We start from the raw sequence: 12843 nt of genomic DNA, 5'->3' as shown, positions 1-12843 counted from the left end.
AGCCGCTCCGCGGCATGTGGGATCCTCCCAGACCGGGGCGCGAACCCGGTTCCCCTGCATCGGCAGGCGGACGCGCAACCACTGCGCCACCAGGGAAGCCCCAGGATTTCACTTTTTGACTTGATAAAACTTTCATTTGTATGTATTTATACTCTACGTCAAGTATGTTATTTATATATCTATATATTGTGTTATATATACACGTACATACATTTTTTTATAGAAAAGTAATGGACTTTTTTTTTATTAGACATTTCTTTAAAAAGGCAGTAAATCTTTGTTACTTTAAACTGAAATAGGAAATGAAGAGGTGAAAGAGATTTGTTTAAGCCACTGGATCCTAAACTGTTGCTCACTGGAGCCCGGTCAGGAAGCAAGACCCCTGCAACCAGAGAGGCTCCAATTCCTTTTACTCATTAGCTCATTTGAACAAAGCAGCTGTGAATTCTAGATAAACGTGCTTAGGAGAAGCTGTTTTCTCCAGAACTGTGTCCTGGGATCGGGACCCCTTTCCCTCCTCCCGCCTGGAGCCCCGTGTCTGGCGGCGTGTGGCTGTGAGCTGTTGGCTTTTCCCAGAGTGACTGCTCCAGGACACCCCGGGGACAGGAAGGTGAGGGGCAAGGTCTGCTCACTTGTGGTGGGCTGGGCCGCAGGAGCCCAGCAGGTGGCAGCCAGCCTGCTCCAAGTTCCAGTCGAACATCTCCAGCACTTTGTGGCACTCGCCTCGCGGCCGCAGACCCAAACCAAAGAGCTGCTCCACCTGAGGAGCAGAGGGTGGTGCCGTGGGACACACTGGGGCCAAGGGGTGCTGGACCAGGGTGGGAAAGAGGAAAGTGAGGGTGGGGGCAGGGAGCGGGAGGGTTGGAGGAGAGCCGCAGAACCAGTCTTCAGGGTCCCTGAAAGCCAGAGTGGGCAGGAGGTGGTGGTACCTTCAGATACTGGGCAGCCCTCTGCACGCTCCAGCTGTGGCTCTGCAGGGCCGCCTGGCACTCCTCTGTGGTCACCCCATGCACCATGGCCTGTAGCTGGGCACACCCACCCACCCATCAGCACCACTCGGGCCCCTTCCTCTGTGTCCCTCGGGCCCCTGCCCCTCCTCATCCTGTAGCCAGGCCCACTACTCACCATCTGGATCTTGTCTGCTGGCCGTCCAGCCTCTGGCCCGTCCCCAGGGCAGCCCCTCTGTGGCAGCCGAGCAGTGGCCCTCAGGGCTGGCGGCTGGGCCCCTGAGTTGCTGGTGTTGGTGAAGTTAGCCCTGGGGTCTGGGGTAGCCTGAGGCATTGGTCGAACGGTGGCAGTGGGGGCAGCAGGAGCTGGGATGCCGGGAGGGGGCAGCAGCAGTGGCACAGGCATGGGGGCCGGCTCTTCAGGGCTCTGGGTCTCACGCAGGAAGCGCTGGTAGCGCTCCAGGTAGGGTGGGCGCTCAGGCAGCAGGTAGTAGTGGGTGTTGCTGACCTTCTTGCCATCGCGGACGATGGGTAAGATGCAGGGGCCAGCCCGGGGGCCAGGTGCCTGGATCACCTGGGGTGTGGCATACTTGGGGTCTGAGGCAAAGCTCTGGGTGGTGGGCATGGTCTTCCCAGGTGAGCTGGAGAGCCGGGGTGGCAGCGGGGAGCTGCCGCGTGGCACCAAGGGGCTGGGGGTCCTGGAGCCTTGTGGGGACAGGGGCTCCCGGGGTGGTAGCCGGGGAGGGGAGGCAGGTCCAGGCCACCGCCCCATCTCCTCCTCGCCCGAGGGGGCTGGAGACAGCTCCCCACGTGGGCGCGTGGGCCTCGGGGGGATGGGCACACGGGGGGGCACCTGGGGCTTGTCGTCGCCCACTGGGCTGGGCGAGGGGACCAGAGAGCCGGCCGGGACCTGTAGCTGTCGCATGCACTCCTGCTGCAGCGCCTGGAAGATCTCTGCGGTCTGGGCTGAGTTGGGCGGCTTGCCCCCACCCTGAGGTGGGAGGAACAGGTTGTCCTCCAGGGGAGGGAAGAGCCGTGCCGGCTCAGGCACAAAGGCGTAATTGGTCTCGCCCTGGCTGGGCCCAGCAGAGACCCCTGCACTCACTAGGGTGCTGTTGATGGAGCAGACCTCAAAGTCATCCTCATCCTGGGCCACGTCATCGTAGGCAGGAGGCGGGGGCAGCGGGCGCGCATCCCAGTCCACCACCGGCGTGGGATGCAGGGGTCGGGGCAGGGCCCGCGAGGGGCTCTGCGGCGGGGTCTTGTCCAGCAAGGAGCAGGCGTCCATGGCCAGCTGCGCCAGTGAGGGCGCATAGGGCCTTGGGGCCGGGACCACGGGCTCCTCACCGAAGTCAATGAGCGTGACCTCACTGCTCCCGCGGCCCGCTTTGGTACCCGGCACCCGGGCCGAGGGCTTCGCGAGCCACAGACCACGGGGCAGTCCTGGCTTCCGCAGGCCCAGCCTCTTGAAGTCGCTGGACAGGGGGTCTTGGTCCTCACTCACAGGGTCGTAGGTTGGTTCTGCGATGGAAGGTAGACCCCAACAGGGAGGCGGCGTCAGGCAGGCCGATGGGAAAGGTGGGGTGTGGGGAAGACAGCCCACCAACTCCCAATTCCCCCAGAGGTCAGCCCTCAGCCGCCAGAATTCTCTGCGCACCCAGACCCCATTCGACAGGAGGGCAGAACCTGCACCGGTGGCTGGCAGCCCTCTATGGGGCTTGGCGAGCCCCTCCCTCCATTTCAGCTAGAACAAGCAACACCCCACACCTGCCTGCCTCTGACACCCCTCCATCCACACAAGACCCCATATACCCCGGCTCCTGAGCCCTGGTTAGTAATCCCTACCCCATTACGGCACACCATTAGTGCAGGCAGGGGGCTATGGGCAATCTCCCACCATCAAGGGCAACAGGAGCTATCCTTAGAGAGGACAGAGCTCCTGATCAACTGGCATAAAGCCCAGACACGGCCTCTGCAGGTCCCAAAGGAAGTGAGGCAGGGCCAGGCGATGGCAGACAGTGGCAGAGTGGGCTCCAGGACCACACTCTTATTCCAGAAGCCCAGGCTTTTGGGGGTGGGGGGAGAGGCAGGCATGCCGGGCCAGGTCAGCAGCAAAAGCTCACAGCACACACCCACTTCCCCTCCCACCAGCCGGCCGGCCGGGGCTCTGTACCTTCCAGGAGGAGAGAAATGAGAGGAGAGAGGGGGCGGGGGCGGGGGCGAAGGCACCAAGAGCAGCCCCACTTACTCTGAGTGAAGATGGCAGGCTGAGGAGGGCGAGGTGGAGGCTCCCCTGCGAGAAAAGTCACGCGGAGAGTAGAGGGGGCAGAGCAAGGGAGACAGGACAAGGGAGGGGAGACAGAGTCAGACAAGAGGGCAGAGTGTGGAGGGGGGACGGGGGGAGAGAGAGAGAGATGTGAATAGGGGCAAGTGAATGTACAAACCCAGCAGCAATGGGAAGCAATGGGGCGGCAGGATGGGAAAACTATGTTCTGGAGCGACAGGCCCTGGATCCGGGAGATGGATGAGGCTCCTGGCCAAGATGGAGCCCGTGGGGTGGTTTTGGCAGGAGAGGAAAGCAGGATTAGGGGGAGTGAGGAGAGCCAGGATCTGAGCACGGCGGGAGGGAAGAGGGGGGAGGGAAGCTGAACAGGCAGGCCAGCGCGGGCCAGACCGAGGATGCCCACCTCGGCGGATACAGCTGCCTCTTGCCGTCCGCCCCACCCCCAGCCGGAGCCAGGGACACAGCTGTCCCCCTGCTGCCCTGACCCAACCGTCCTAGAGCAGGAACAGCCAGCTCGGGGTGGCCTGAGGAGACAGCGTCCCTTCCTGGGTAGCTGATGAACTAGGGGACCAGGGCTTGGGGGCCCTTACTTTTCACCCTGCCCAGATGCTGGGTGGGTCTGGAGGTGCTCAGTTCCACACTCAGCAGGTCGGGAGGGTCCATGGGGTTTCCCAGATACAGTCTGTGGGGAGAGACGCAGGTCAGAGATGGGTAAGGGTGTGGGGTGGCGGCAGTGAGGGCACCCTGGAGGAGGTGCTGGGCCTGTCCCCTGGGGTCAGGCAGAGGACAGAACCATGTCATCCAAGCCCCTTGCAGACGCAGGCCTGGAGCCCAGGACTTCTGACCCCCGGTAGCTCCCTTCTGTAGATCTGGCAGGAACCAGGGGAGGGTACTGTGGAGAGGGGGCAGAGAAAGAACTCCTGACGTAGACTGAAAAACCCAGGACTGTAGGAGCTCCAAGGACACCCCAAAAGGGCAGAGCTGGCCCTCTGTAACCCCAAGGCACCCCAACCCATGCCTGGCAGCCACCTGCTGGCACACTCTCTTCTCTCCTGCCAGGCCCTGAGGCGTCTGGGCCACACTGCCCCAGGGTGGACAGGAGGCATCCTTCTGCCTCACTGCCAGGAGGTAGGGTATGGGCCGGGCTACCACCATGCTCCCAATTCACCAGCAACCCCTGTGCTAGAACTCAGGATCTGTGACGTAGTCACTGGGGCTGATTAAAGCCCAGAGGAATGGGGCTGGGCTGGCCATGGCACGCCAGGAGCAGGGCAGAGGGTGCCGGGCTGCCTTCTGGAAGGTGTCTGCCTTCTCCGGCCCCAGCTCTCTTAGGCCCTCGCCTGGCTCCTGTGAGGCAAGAGACAGGCCCCCTCCCAGGGCTCAGTGTTCCGGTGTGTGGGGCAGGGGGTGAAGGGCCTGCTGCGCCACGCCCCCAGGCCAGAACCCTGTCAGAAGTCAGAGGAGAGAGCGCTGCCCGGAAGCCCCGTGGTGCCAGCACAGAGTCTCGGAGGCCCAGCAGGAGGAGCTCCAAGTGGCTCCCTCGGGCGGGGCCCCCAGGAAGTGACTAATTCTCCTGTGTATCCTCCCCAGATGCCCTCCCCCCATGACCTCATCCTTTCACTTAAAGGAGACTGAACCCCCCTCCCAGGTACAGAGTGAGCAGGCAGGTGGGCACTCTGAAGTTTCCCCGCAGGGAGCTTTTTCTGCACCTTGCGCCCCTGGGCCTGAGCCGACAGTTCCCATCTCCAGGACTCAGGTACTACCAGCAGGAGAAGGGAAACTGCCACCCAAGTGCTGGGGATCATGAGAAGCTTTCCCGCTCAACTGCTTCCAAAGGCTGTCCTCAAGTCCATTCTCCTAAAGCCAGTTTGCCAGTGGGGCTTAAGGTGTGGACCCTGGAGGCCTTTTATCCTTTGAAGCTCCGACCCCAGTTCTGCCGACAAGTAAAAGCTGCTGAACGAGAGACCCTTGGCCCACGGCTGTAACTGGGACCTTGGAGGCCTGGAGAGCCCGCATGCCCAGAGAGGGGCTGCTGGCCCTGGAGCCCCCAGGCGGGACCCTGCCGGTACTCACTCATCGATCCTGTCAGGGAAGCCCCAGCAGTGCCGGGGGTCGCTGTCACCATGCCCTGTGTGAATGAAGCTGTTCTGCAGGGGCTGGCTGATGTCCTGGGCCGACAGGCCGGCCACAGAGGTCACCACGTTGCGAGGGAAGGGCCCCACGCACAGCGTCCGTGTGTTCTGCCCGCGCCACCAATAATTCTCAGCCCTGCGCGACAGAGGTGACATGGTGAACACCAGGGCATGGTGGGACGGTCCCAAGGACTGGGACCCTTTTCACACCAAGCTCTCTTTAGCCGTGGTATCTGACCACCTTGGCAGAAGGGAGCACAAGGGCTAAGGCCCCAGGATCAGAGTAGCCTGCCATCAGCCCACCTCCTCCCAGCAGCCCCCCAGGACCTGCCACTCACCCAGTACAGGGCCTGGTATTTGCATGCAGCCTTACCCTAAGTGCCCTAGGTGGGTCAGACAGCTTTTCCTACAGTTTACAAATACTGAAACAGGTTCAAACAAGTGACATGACTGCCTACAGTTACCAGAAAGAGTACAGCAGATCCAGGATTCAAACCCAGTTGTTAATCCGTGAAGCCAGCGCCCTTCTCACAATACCACCTCGCCTCCCTCCTCCCCCGGCAAGGCCTAAGCCCCAGTCCTCTCCTAGCCACCCGATCTCACTCTTCAACCCAGTTCCAGGAGTTCTGAGCTACAATGGCCCAAGGGAGCACCATGGCCAAGTCCTCCTACCACAATCCCATCTCCTGCAGGCAGCCCTCCAAGTTTTGGAAGCACCTGGGGCAACCCACGCTACCACATCACCAGTTTACACATCTCCAGTGCCTTCCACCACCGTCTGGGACCCCCACTCTGGCCCCCATCCACCTCCTTGGGAGGAGAGCTCCACTCTTGTCTTAAACAAGGGGTCCAGAAGGGAACCCAGCCTCCCAGTGTGGCTGGACTATGGGACCACCAGCCCCTCGTTCTGACCTCAGACACAGAATCTGTTGGCACAGCCTAAGTCCAGGCCTGGGGTGGGGGTGGGAACCGGGCCAGGTGGGCAAGAAAGAACAGAGCGCCCTCCTGGACGCTTCCAATGCCCCAAATCCAACAGGCCACGAGGCTCCTGCATCTGCTGGGATCACGCACATCTGAGCACAGGCACAGACTCTGGGCTAAGGCAGAGGTGGTGACAGCCTCATGCTGCTGCTGCAGCGGACGTGTGTGGCACCAAGCTGCATCCACTCACTGCCAGCCCCCCACCTGTACATCACCTGTCCACAGCAGGAGCATAAAGAAAGGTTTCCTCCAAGCTGCAGCCAGACCAGAGGGATTGGGGGAGGTGGAGGCTGGAAGGAGGCAGTGAGGCCCCGACACCTGGAACCCCCTCCACGAGGTGATGTGGCCACTGGGCCAGTGTGACCCCCAAAGAGCCTGTCCCAGAGACCAAATGTCGAACCCCACAAACACAGCAATCCTTGGGGAGCCGACAGGCATGGAGGGGGAGGGACGAGAGCCCAGCCTCTTGTCAGCAAGGCTGCTGACCGGCCACCACAGACACAGCAACCCTGTGATTACCACCCAGCCCCCCTGGGTGGTAAGGGCAGGAAAGGAAGGAAGAGAGGACAACACCCGGGAAGGGACAAAGCCCATCCAAAAATAGCGGGGCCATTCCAAAGAGAGAAACGCCTCCCCTCCCCACCCCCACCCCCACCCCCACCCCCAGGCCGGCTGAGGCCAAGGAGGCAGGATAGGGAGCCCCTGGCCCCCAGACCCCGATGCTGCTCTCACCCAACACCCATGGGCCCCCTGGGTCCCACATGCCCCTCCACGGAACAGGCTCAGACAGCAAGCCCGTGACTGGACGCTGGACTCTGCTCTCCACACCTCTTCAGAATGCTCGTTAACTGAGGTGGAGAAGCAGTGCAGAGTGGAACAGACTCGCGTCCAAGGCCTGGTTTATCCTGTGATCACGCCCTCCCAGTGGATCCTGAACAAGACCAGATGGGCAGGAGGTCACGCCCTCTGCTCCTTTCCTTCTGCTAACAGACCCTCACTCGGAAGCTTCCTCTGGACCCACTTCTGAGGGCAAGAGCAGAGCCAAGCCTACCTCTCTGTTACAGGAATGGCCAAGGCTAGAGCCAGGCCCAGAAGAAAGGGCTCCCTTTATCACTGCTAGGAGTCCTCACATCAAGTCTCAAAAAAGGAGGTGGGGGCTTCCCTGGTGGCACAGTGGCTGGGAGTCTGCCTGCCAATGCAGGGGACACGGGTTCGTGCCCCGGTCCGGGAAGATCCCACATGCCACGGAGCGGCTGGGCCCGTGAGCCATGGCCGCTGAGCCTGCGCGTCCAGAGCCTATGCTCCGCAGCGGGAGAGGCCACAACAGTGAGAGGCCCGCGTACCGCAAAAAAAAAAAAAAATGTGGGAGGTGAGGGGCAGGAGGCACGACAGCCTTTGCTACTGGGGGAGGGGAGTTGGGAGTGCAGAGTATGTATAAGAAAGACCCCCTTGGGAATGACATCCCAAGCACGGAAGCAGCTTCCTCCCAACGAGGGTCAATTATAACTCCCGAGATGGCCAACATTATGTCACGCTGCCCACTGGTCTCCCTCCAAGGCTCAGTGGGGCGGAGATACCAGCAGCCCAGAGAGGACCAGACCAGCCCTTCCCACCCAGCCTGCTCTGGCCACACCTCCCTTCCCCTTCCAAGAACAGCCCAGAATCTCCACGGCAATTGGGAGGGCACAGTCCCTGCAGCAAAGACAGGCACCTCCAGCAGGATGCCTGACAGCATCCTGGGACAGGCAAGATGTGAAGCAGCACCTGGGAAACACCAGGGCCTGGGTTAAGAACCACCGAAGGCTGCCCCAGCTCTCTTGGGGACCAGCCTCTGGAAACCTCAGCCCATTATCCCAGTTCTGGCTTAAGTAGCCCAGAAATGGCTGACAAATGTGGCTTAAACATTCTGCTCAAAACACCACCCCACGCACTTCTCTCCAGGTGTCCCCGGCAGCCCCTGGCTTGAGGGACAACACACCCCCTTTGCTTCCCCCTCTCCCACCCACCACAGGAAGCAAAGGCTCCAGGGACCAGGCCAGGCCAAGAACCTACACATGGATTTCAAAATCTCTGTCCCCCTTCTCTGGTTTGTGAAAACAGAACATCAAAGTTCTGTCAGCCATCCCAGCCTCCAAAGAAGACCCCCTGGAAAAGAGTGGTCATCATCTGTCTCTCACAGTCTAGACAGAGCCTCGCAAGCTTGGCTCACAGGACATCTGGTGTCCTCTCTCTGCCCCCTGCCTGGTACCCCAAGAAGCCCTGAGTCTAAAGAATCAGTCAGAGCCAGGGGCAAGGGTGCTCCAGACTCTGGCTAGGAGACAGCTTCTGTAAGAAGAAATCCCAGTCTAACAGAAGAGCACAGATACGAGACAGCTGAGAGCCAGGCTGCTAAAAGAAGACGGAGAAACAGACTGAGACACACACATACAAACCGAGACCCAAAGGGACACCCACGAACAGAGCCCACCCACCCGGAGACACGGAGACAGAGCCAAACAAACACACTTGGGGCACCAAGGAAACAAGGGGGCATTTAAAGCTCTGGTACCACCGACACACAGGTCCACTCCCAAAGCCTCACCGGCTGTCATGCTTCCTGCCCCTCACCTCCCACCTCCTGAGTAGCTCCAGGGACCTGCGGCAGGCACTGTGGTCCAAGTCGACCGGTGGCCCTGGAGGAAGAACCCAGCAAGCCCACACTGGCAGGCTGTGGCGGTGGAGCCAGCAGCTGGGCCAACCCAAGCCTGTGACGAAAGGGAGAGGCAAGGCCCGCCCATGGTGGCCTCCCAGGAGGAGCGGCTCGCCTCTCCCCTCCTGTTCCCCGCCTCACTCCAGTGGTGACCCAGGGTGCCAGCTCCAGAGACAAATGCCCCAGAAACACACAAAGCCCCTGAGTCACCCCCTAGGAAACACTGGGCCCTGGTACACGGGCCCCTACTGAGAGCAAGGGATGAGGGAAGTAAAGACCTGGGGACTACAGGGCACAAGAGGGCTCACCAAGGCCCTCTGGCTCCTGGAGGTGGGAATGGCTGTAGGCTCAGATTCCAGCTGAAGGTCCTGCCATGCACCTCCAGAAGGGCCCCCACCCTAATCTTCCTATTTCCTGAATGCTCCCCAGACTGCCACGCCTGCATTCCCTTCCTTGGCCCCTTAGCTCCAAACCACAGACTATGTATTTCTTCCTGTCCTCCAGGCTTCTCTCCTAGCAGCTTTCTACTTCTGTCCACCACCACTAACTCCCCAACCATACCTCCCCCCGCCCAACTTGCTGGGATGTCATTCTTATTCACAGATACTGGGCCGAATGTGAGGGGAGCCCTGGCCTGAGGAGGAGATGCTGGGGCCACAGCGTGTGCAGGTCATGCTCCTCCACAGCCAGCCCAGGCTCCAGGGCCTACTCCATCAGTCTGACTCAGACCCAGAAACACTCCCTCTCAACAACCCCCCATGAGGCACAAGGTTTATCCAAAGGTCCCAGACCCCCAAACCTGAAGTCCAGGTAGAAAGGGCTCTGTGGGAAGTCCCTGCCTGGCTCTGAGTCAGAGGGGCTGGGAGTGCAGGGAATTTCCTCTGCCTCGCTCCTCTTCCTGGTCCTCCATGCTCACCCCCTACCCCAAAGGCACCTCTAGCCCGCCCCACCGCAACCAGTTCCTCAGACACCCTGGGGATGAGATAACAGAGGGTGGGTTGAGTGGTAGGGGGGCCTCCACAGCAGGCAGGCTTGAACTTTGGGGGCTCCAGGTGGGAGACCTGACTCAGGAGAGGCTGCCTGCAGGCAGACATGTGTTGCCAGGTGTGAGGGGGATTGAGTGGGCAGGAATAGAGACCCTGTGAGGGCAGCCTGGGGACAAAATGGCCAGGTGGGAGGCCCAGCAGAGGATGGAGGAGAGCCCTGGGAGGGCAGAGGCTGCCAGGAAGAGGCAGGGCTGCTTGGGGCTACAGAAGGATACCCAGGTGGGAGTCCAGAGTCCTTATCCTGGGAGGAGGAGGAAGAGGAGGGGCAGGGGAGGATAAGAGGAGGAATGTCCAGGAGTCCCAGTTGGGCCCCGAGGCCAGACTGATCCACTTCCTACACCCCACCATAACGGCAGTGCGGCCCCGACCCACAGAGCCAGGGCTGGAGCCTGGTGGGAAAAGGGTGACAGAGGAGACGCTAGGCAGGGAAAACCCCCTGCGAGCCACCGCACCTGCATACTTAACCCCAAGCACTCAGGAGGACCCAGGCCTGCCCTCCCCTCTTGCTGCAGGAGCCCTGAGAGGGGCTGCTGCCATGGGGACCCGAGAGGCAGAACGGCTCTGGGTCCCAGGCCCAACCACTCTGCGCCCTTCACGGCGGTGCAGGCACAGCCCCCGCGCTCCCTACCTCCCCTCAATGACGGTGATGACATCATTCATCTGGATGTGCAGCTTGTCTGGCTCCTCAAAGTCCTGAAGGGCCCGCATGTCAGTGGGCTGGGCCTGGGGGCAGAGACAGGTCACTAACCACCTCAGGCTGATACCCCTGCCCCCGGGGGCAGATCTGCCCTCACCTCCAGCAGGAAGTCCCTCAGGGCCACAAAGGTGGGTCTGTCCTCTGGCTTGTGAGCCCAGCACTGAACCATGACATTGTAGATGTCCTGGGGGCAGTCCTCGGGCCGGGGCAGACGCTCCCCCTCCTTGTCAATCTTATGCAGGATCTGGTGGTGGGGAGGTGCAGTTTGAGGACAAGCAGAGCACCCGGCTCTTCACGGCTCATCTTCCCCCCAGCCCAAGGAACAGCTGGAACTGCTGGCCGCCACACCTGTACCCCAAAGAAGAGCTCTGCCTGCACCCTGGGCCTCTGACCCTTACCCCTAGGTCTGGGGCCTCCGAACAGGGGGCCATGGCAAAGGACTGCATAAAAGCCCAGGCCGGCCTGTTCCTGACCACTGGGGGCCGTGCTCTTTGCTCAGCTACCTGAGGAGGTCAGGCACACACAGGGCACGGGAGACAGGGATTCCAACAGGTAGGAGCCAGTTCCAACAGGGCCAGGTTGGGAGACAAGGATCAAATCAACCCCCAGCCACGCTGTGGGGAGCATAGCCCCAGCCCCCTCACCTGACTGCCATTGAGGCCAATCCAGGGCTCCTGGCCATAGGTGAACATCTCCCACAATGTGACCCCAAACATCCAGGTGTCGCTGGCATGGGAGAAGGTGCGAGTCTTCAGGCTCTCAGGGGCACACCTGGCAGAGGCAGGGGTCAAGCAGAAGGCCTCTCAGAGCAACCCCGCCCCCTGCATCAGCGCCAGTGGACCCCAAATGCACAAGTGTGCCGTTGCCCCGCGTGCCCGGGTTCACAGTAGGTACTGGGGGCACGATGTGAAGTTAAGGACTTCTTAACTGCGGGGTGCACAGACTTGGACAAAATTGTCTCTGCTCAGGTCTTTTATCGACACGCGGCCTGGGGTGGGGAGAGGAGGACATTCCCATGTCAGGGAAAGGAAGAAGATCAGCAGCTCCAGGAGGGGCAAAAAGTGGGGTGGGCTAAGATCTCAGGCTGTTTTCTAACTGTGGTGGGAGGATGACAATTTCCAGATTTGGGGCAGGATCCTAGGATTTAGGTCATTTCAGCAGGAAGGGGTGGGTGGGAAATCTGGATAGGGCCTGGGGAAGAACCAAAACGGGTGGGAACAGTCACAGTGGCTTTCCTCATCCCACACGCTCTCTGGGGCTCCCTCTTGGGAAAGGAAGAAAAATGGCACTGCAGGGAAGCTAACAAAGGGTATTCATTCCAGGGTGGACTGAGGCACGGGAGTGAGGAGGAAGCTGCCCTCGATGGAGAATCAGAGATATCTCATGGGACTGGAGAGCTGGCCCTGCCACTCAAAGAGGGTGGGACCCAGGGAAAGTCACCCAAGAGCTTTAAGCCCCACGTTCCTCATCTGTGAAATGGGAATAACAATAATCTGCTCACTTCACAGGGTTGTTATAAGAGGGCTGCATAAAAAAATGTGACCTTATAATTTACCATTCAAACCAGGACGCTTGAGTATGAAAGGAGGTGCTATTAATTACTCCAGGACATCAGGCATAATCCAGGATGTGTGATCATCCTAGATATAAAGTCAGTAATTAATTAGGGGTGACCGTACATCCTGGATTAGACGGGTTTTCTGGCAACCACAACTAGCTCAACTCCTCCCACCCCAAAGCAAGGAGACGACACTCCTTCAGGAGCCTCTGACAGCAGAGGATCATGATGGTCTCAGCACACGATAAGCTCACACAGGGGCCAGGGCAGGGCCAGGTACCACCCCAGTGTGCAGGTGAACATCCCTCATCAGTCCACAAGGCCCTGCCTGCCCCCAGCTCTACCTGGGACACGCTTACCAGCCAGCCTCTGCCTGGCTAACTTCTCCTGATATTTCAGGAGCTTAATACTGGGTCTTCCAGGAAGCCTTAATGTGTCCCACAGCACTTATCCCTGTGCATCCTAGCACCTGGCACATGGGCCCCTGAGAATTCCTGGATGGATAGGTG

At 60.4% G+C, this 12843-nt stretch overlaps 1 protein-coding gene across 7 annotated transcripts in view; it reads right to left on the bottom strand.

Annotated features, from left to right (window-relative positions):
* The window catches only part of LOC102982969 (activated CDC42 kinase 1), a 14377-nt gene extending 1581 nt beyond the window's left edge, over positions 1-12796 (bottom strand). Inside the window, exons 1-10 of one of the 7 annotated variants that reach the window (XM_028486800.2) lie at positions 12332-12796; positions 11421-11547; positions 10874-11020; positions 10708-10802; positions 5305-5499; positions 3822-3913; positions 3121-3240; positions 1126-2468; positions 930-1025; positions 633-808 (exon numbers count right to left, since the gene is read on the bottom strand). In XM_028486800.2, coding sequence (XP_028342601.1) covers positions 633-808; positions 930-1025; positions 1126-2468; positions 3121-3240; positions 3822-3913; positions 5305-5499; positions 10708-10802; positions 10874-11020; positions 11421-11492 — 2336 coding nt within the window. In that variant the 5' untranslated portion in view covers positions 11493-11547; positions 12332-12796. Of the gene's footprint in view, positions 1-632; positions 897-929; positions 1026-1125; positions 2469-3120; positions 3241-3821; positions 3914-5304; positions 5500-10707; positions 10803-10873; positions 11021-11420 lie in introns of those variants that run through there. The other 6 variants (XM_028486801.2, XM_028486802.2, XM_028486803.2 and 3 more) reach the window with 6 other exon arrangements.
* Positions 12797-12843: the final 47 nt, after the last annotated feature.

Source organism: Physeter macrocephalus, unplaced genomic scaffold, assembly GCF_002837175.3.
Source record: "Physeter macrocephalus isolate SW-GA unplaced genomic scaffold, ASM283717v5 random_1242, whole genome shotgun sequence".
NCBI lineage: Eukaryota > Metazoa > Chordata > Mammalia > Artiodactyla > Physeteridae > Physeter > Physeter macrocephalus.
Note: the sequence above shows the minus strand (reverse complement) of the source record. Positions and strands in the feature narration are given on the sequence as shown.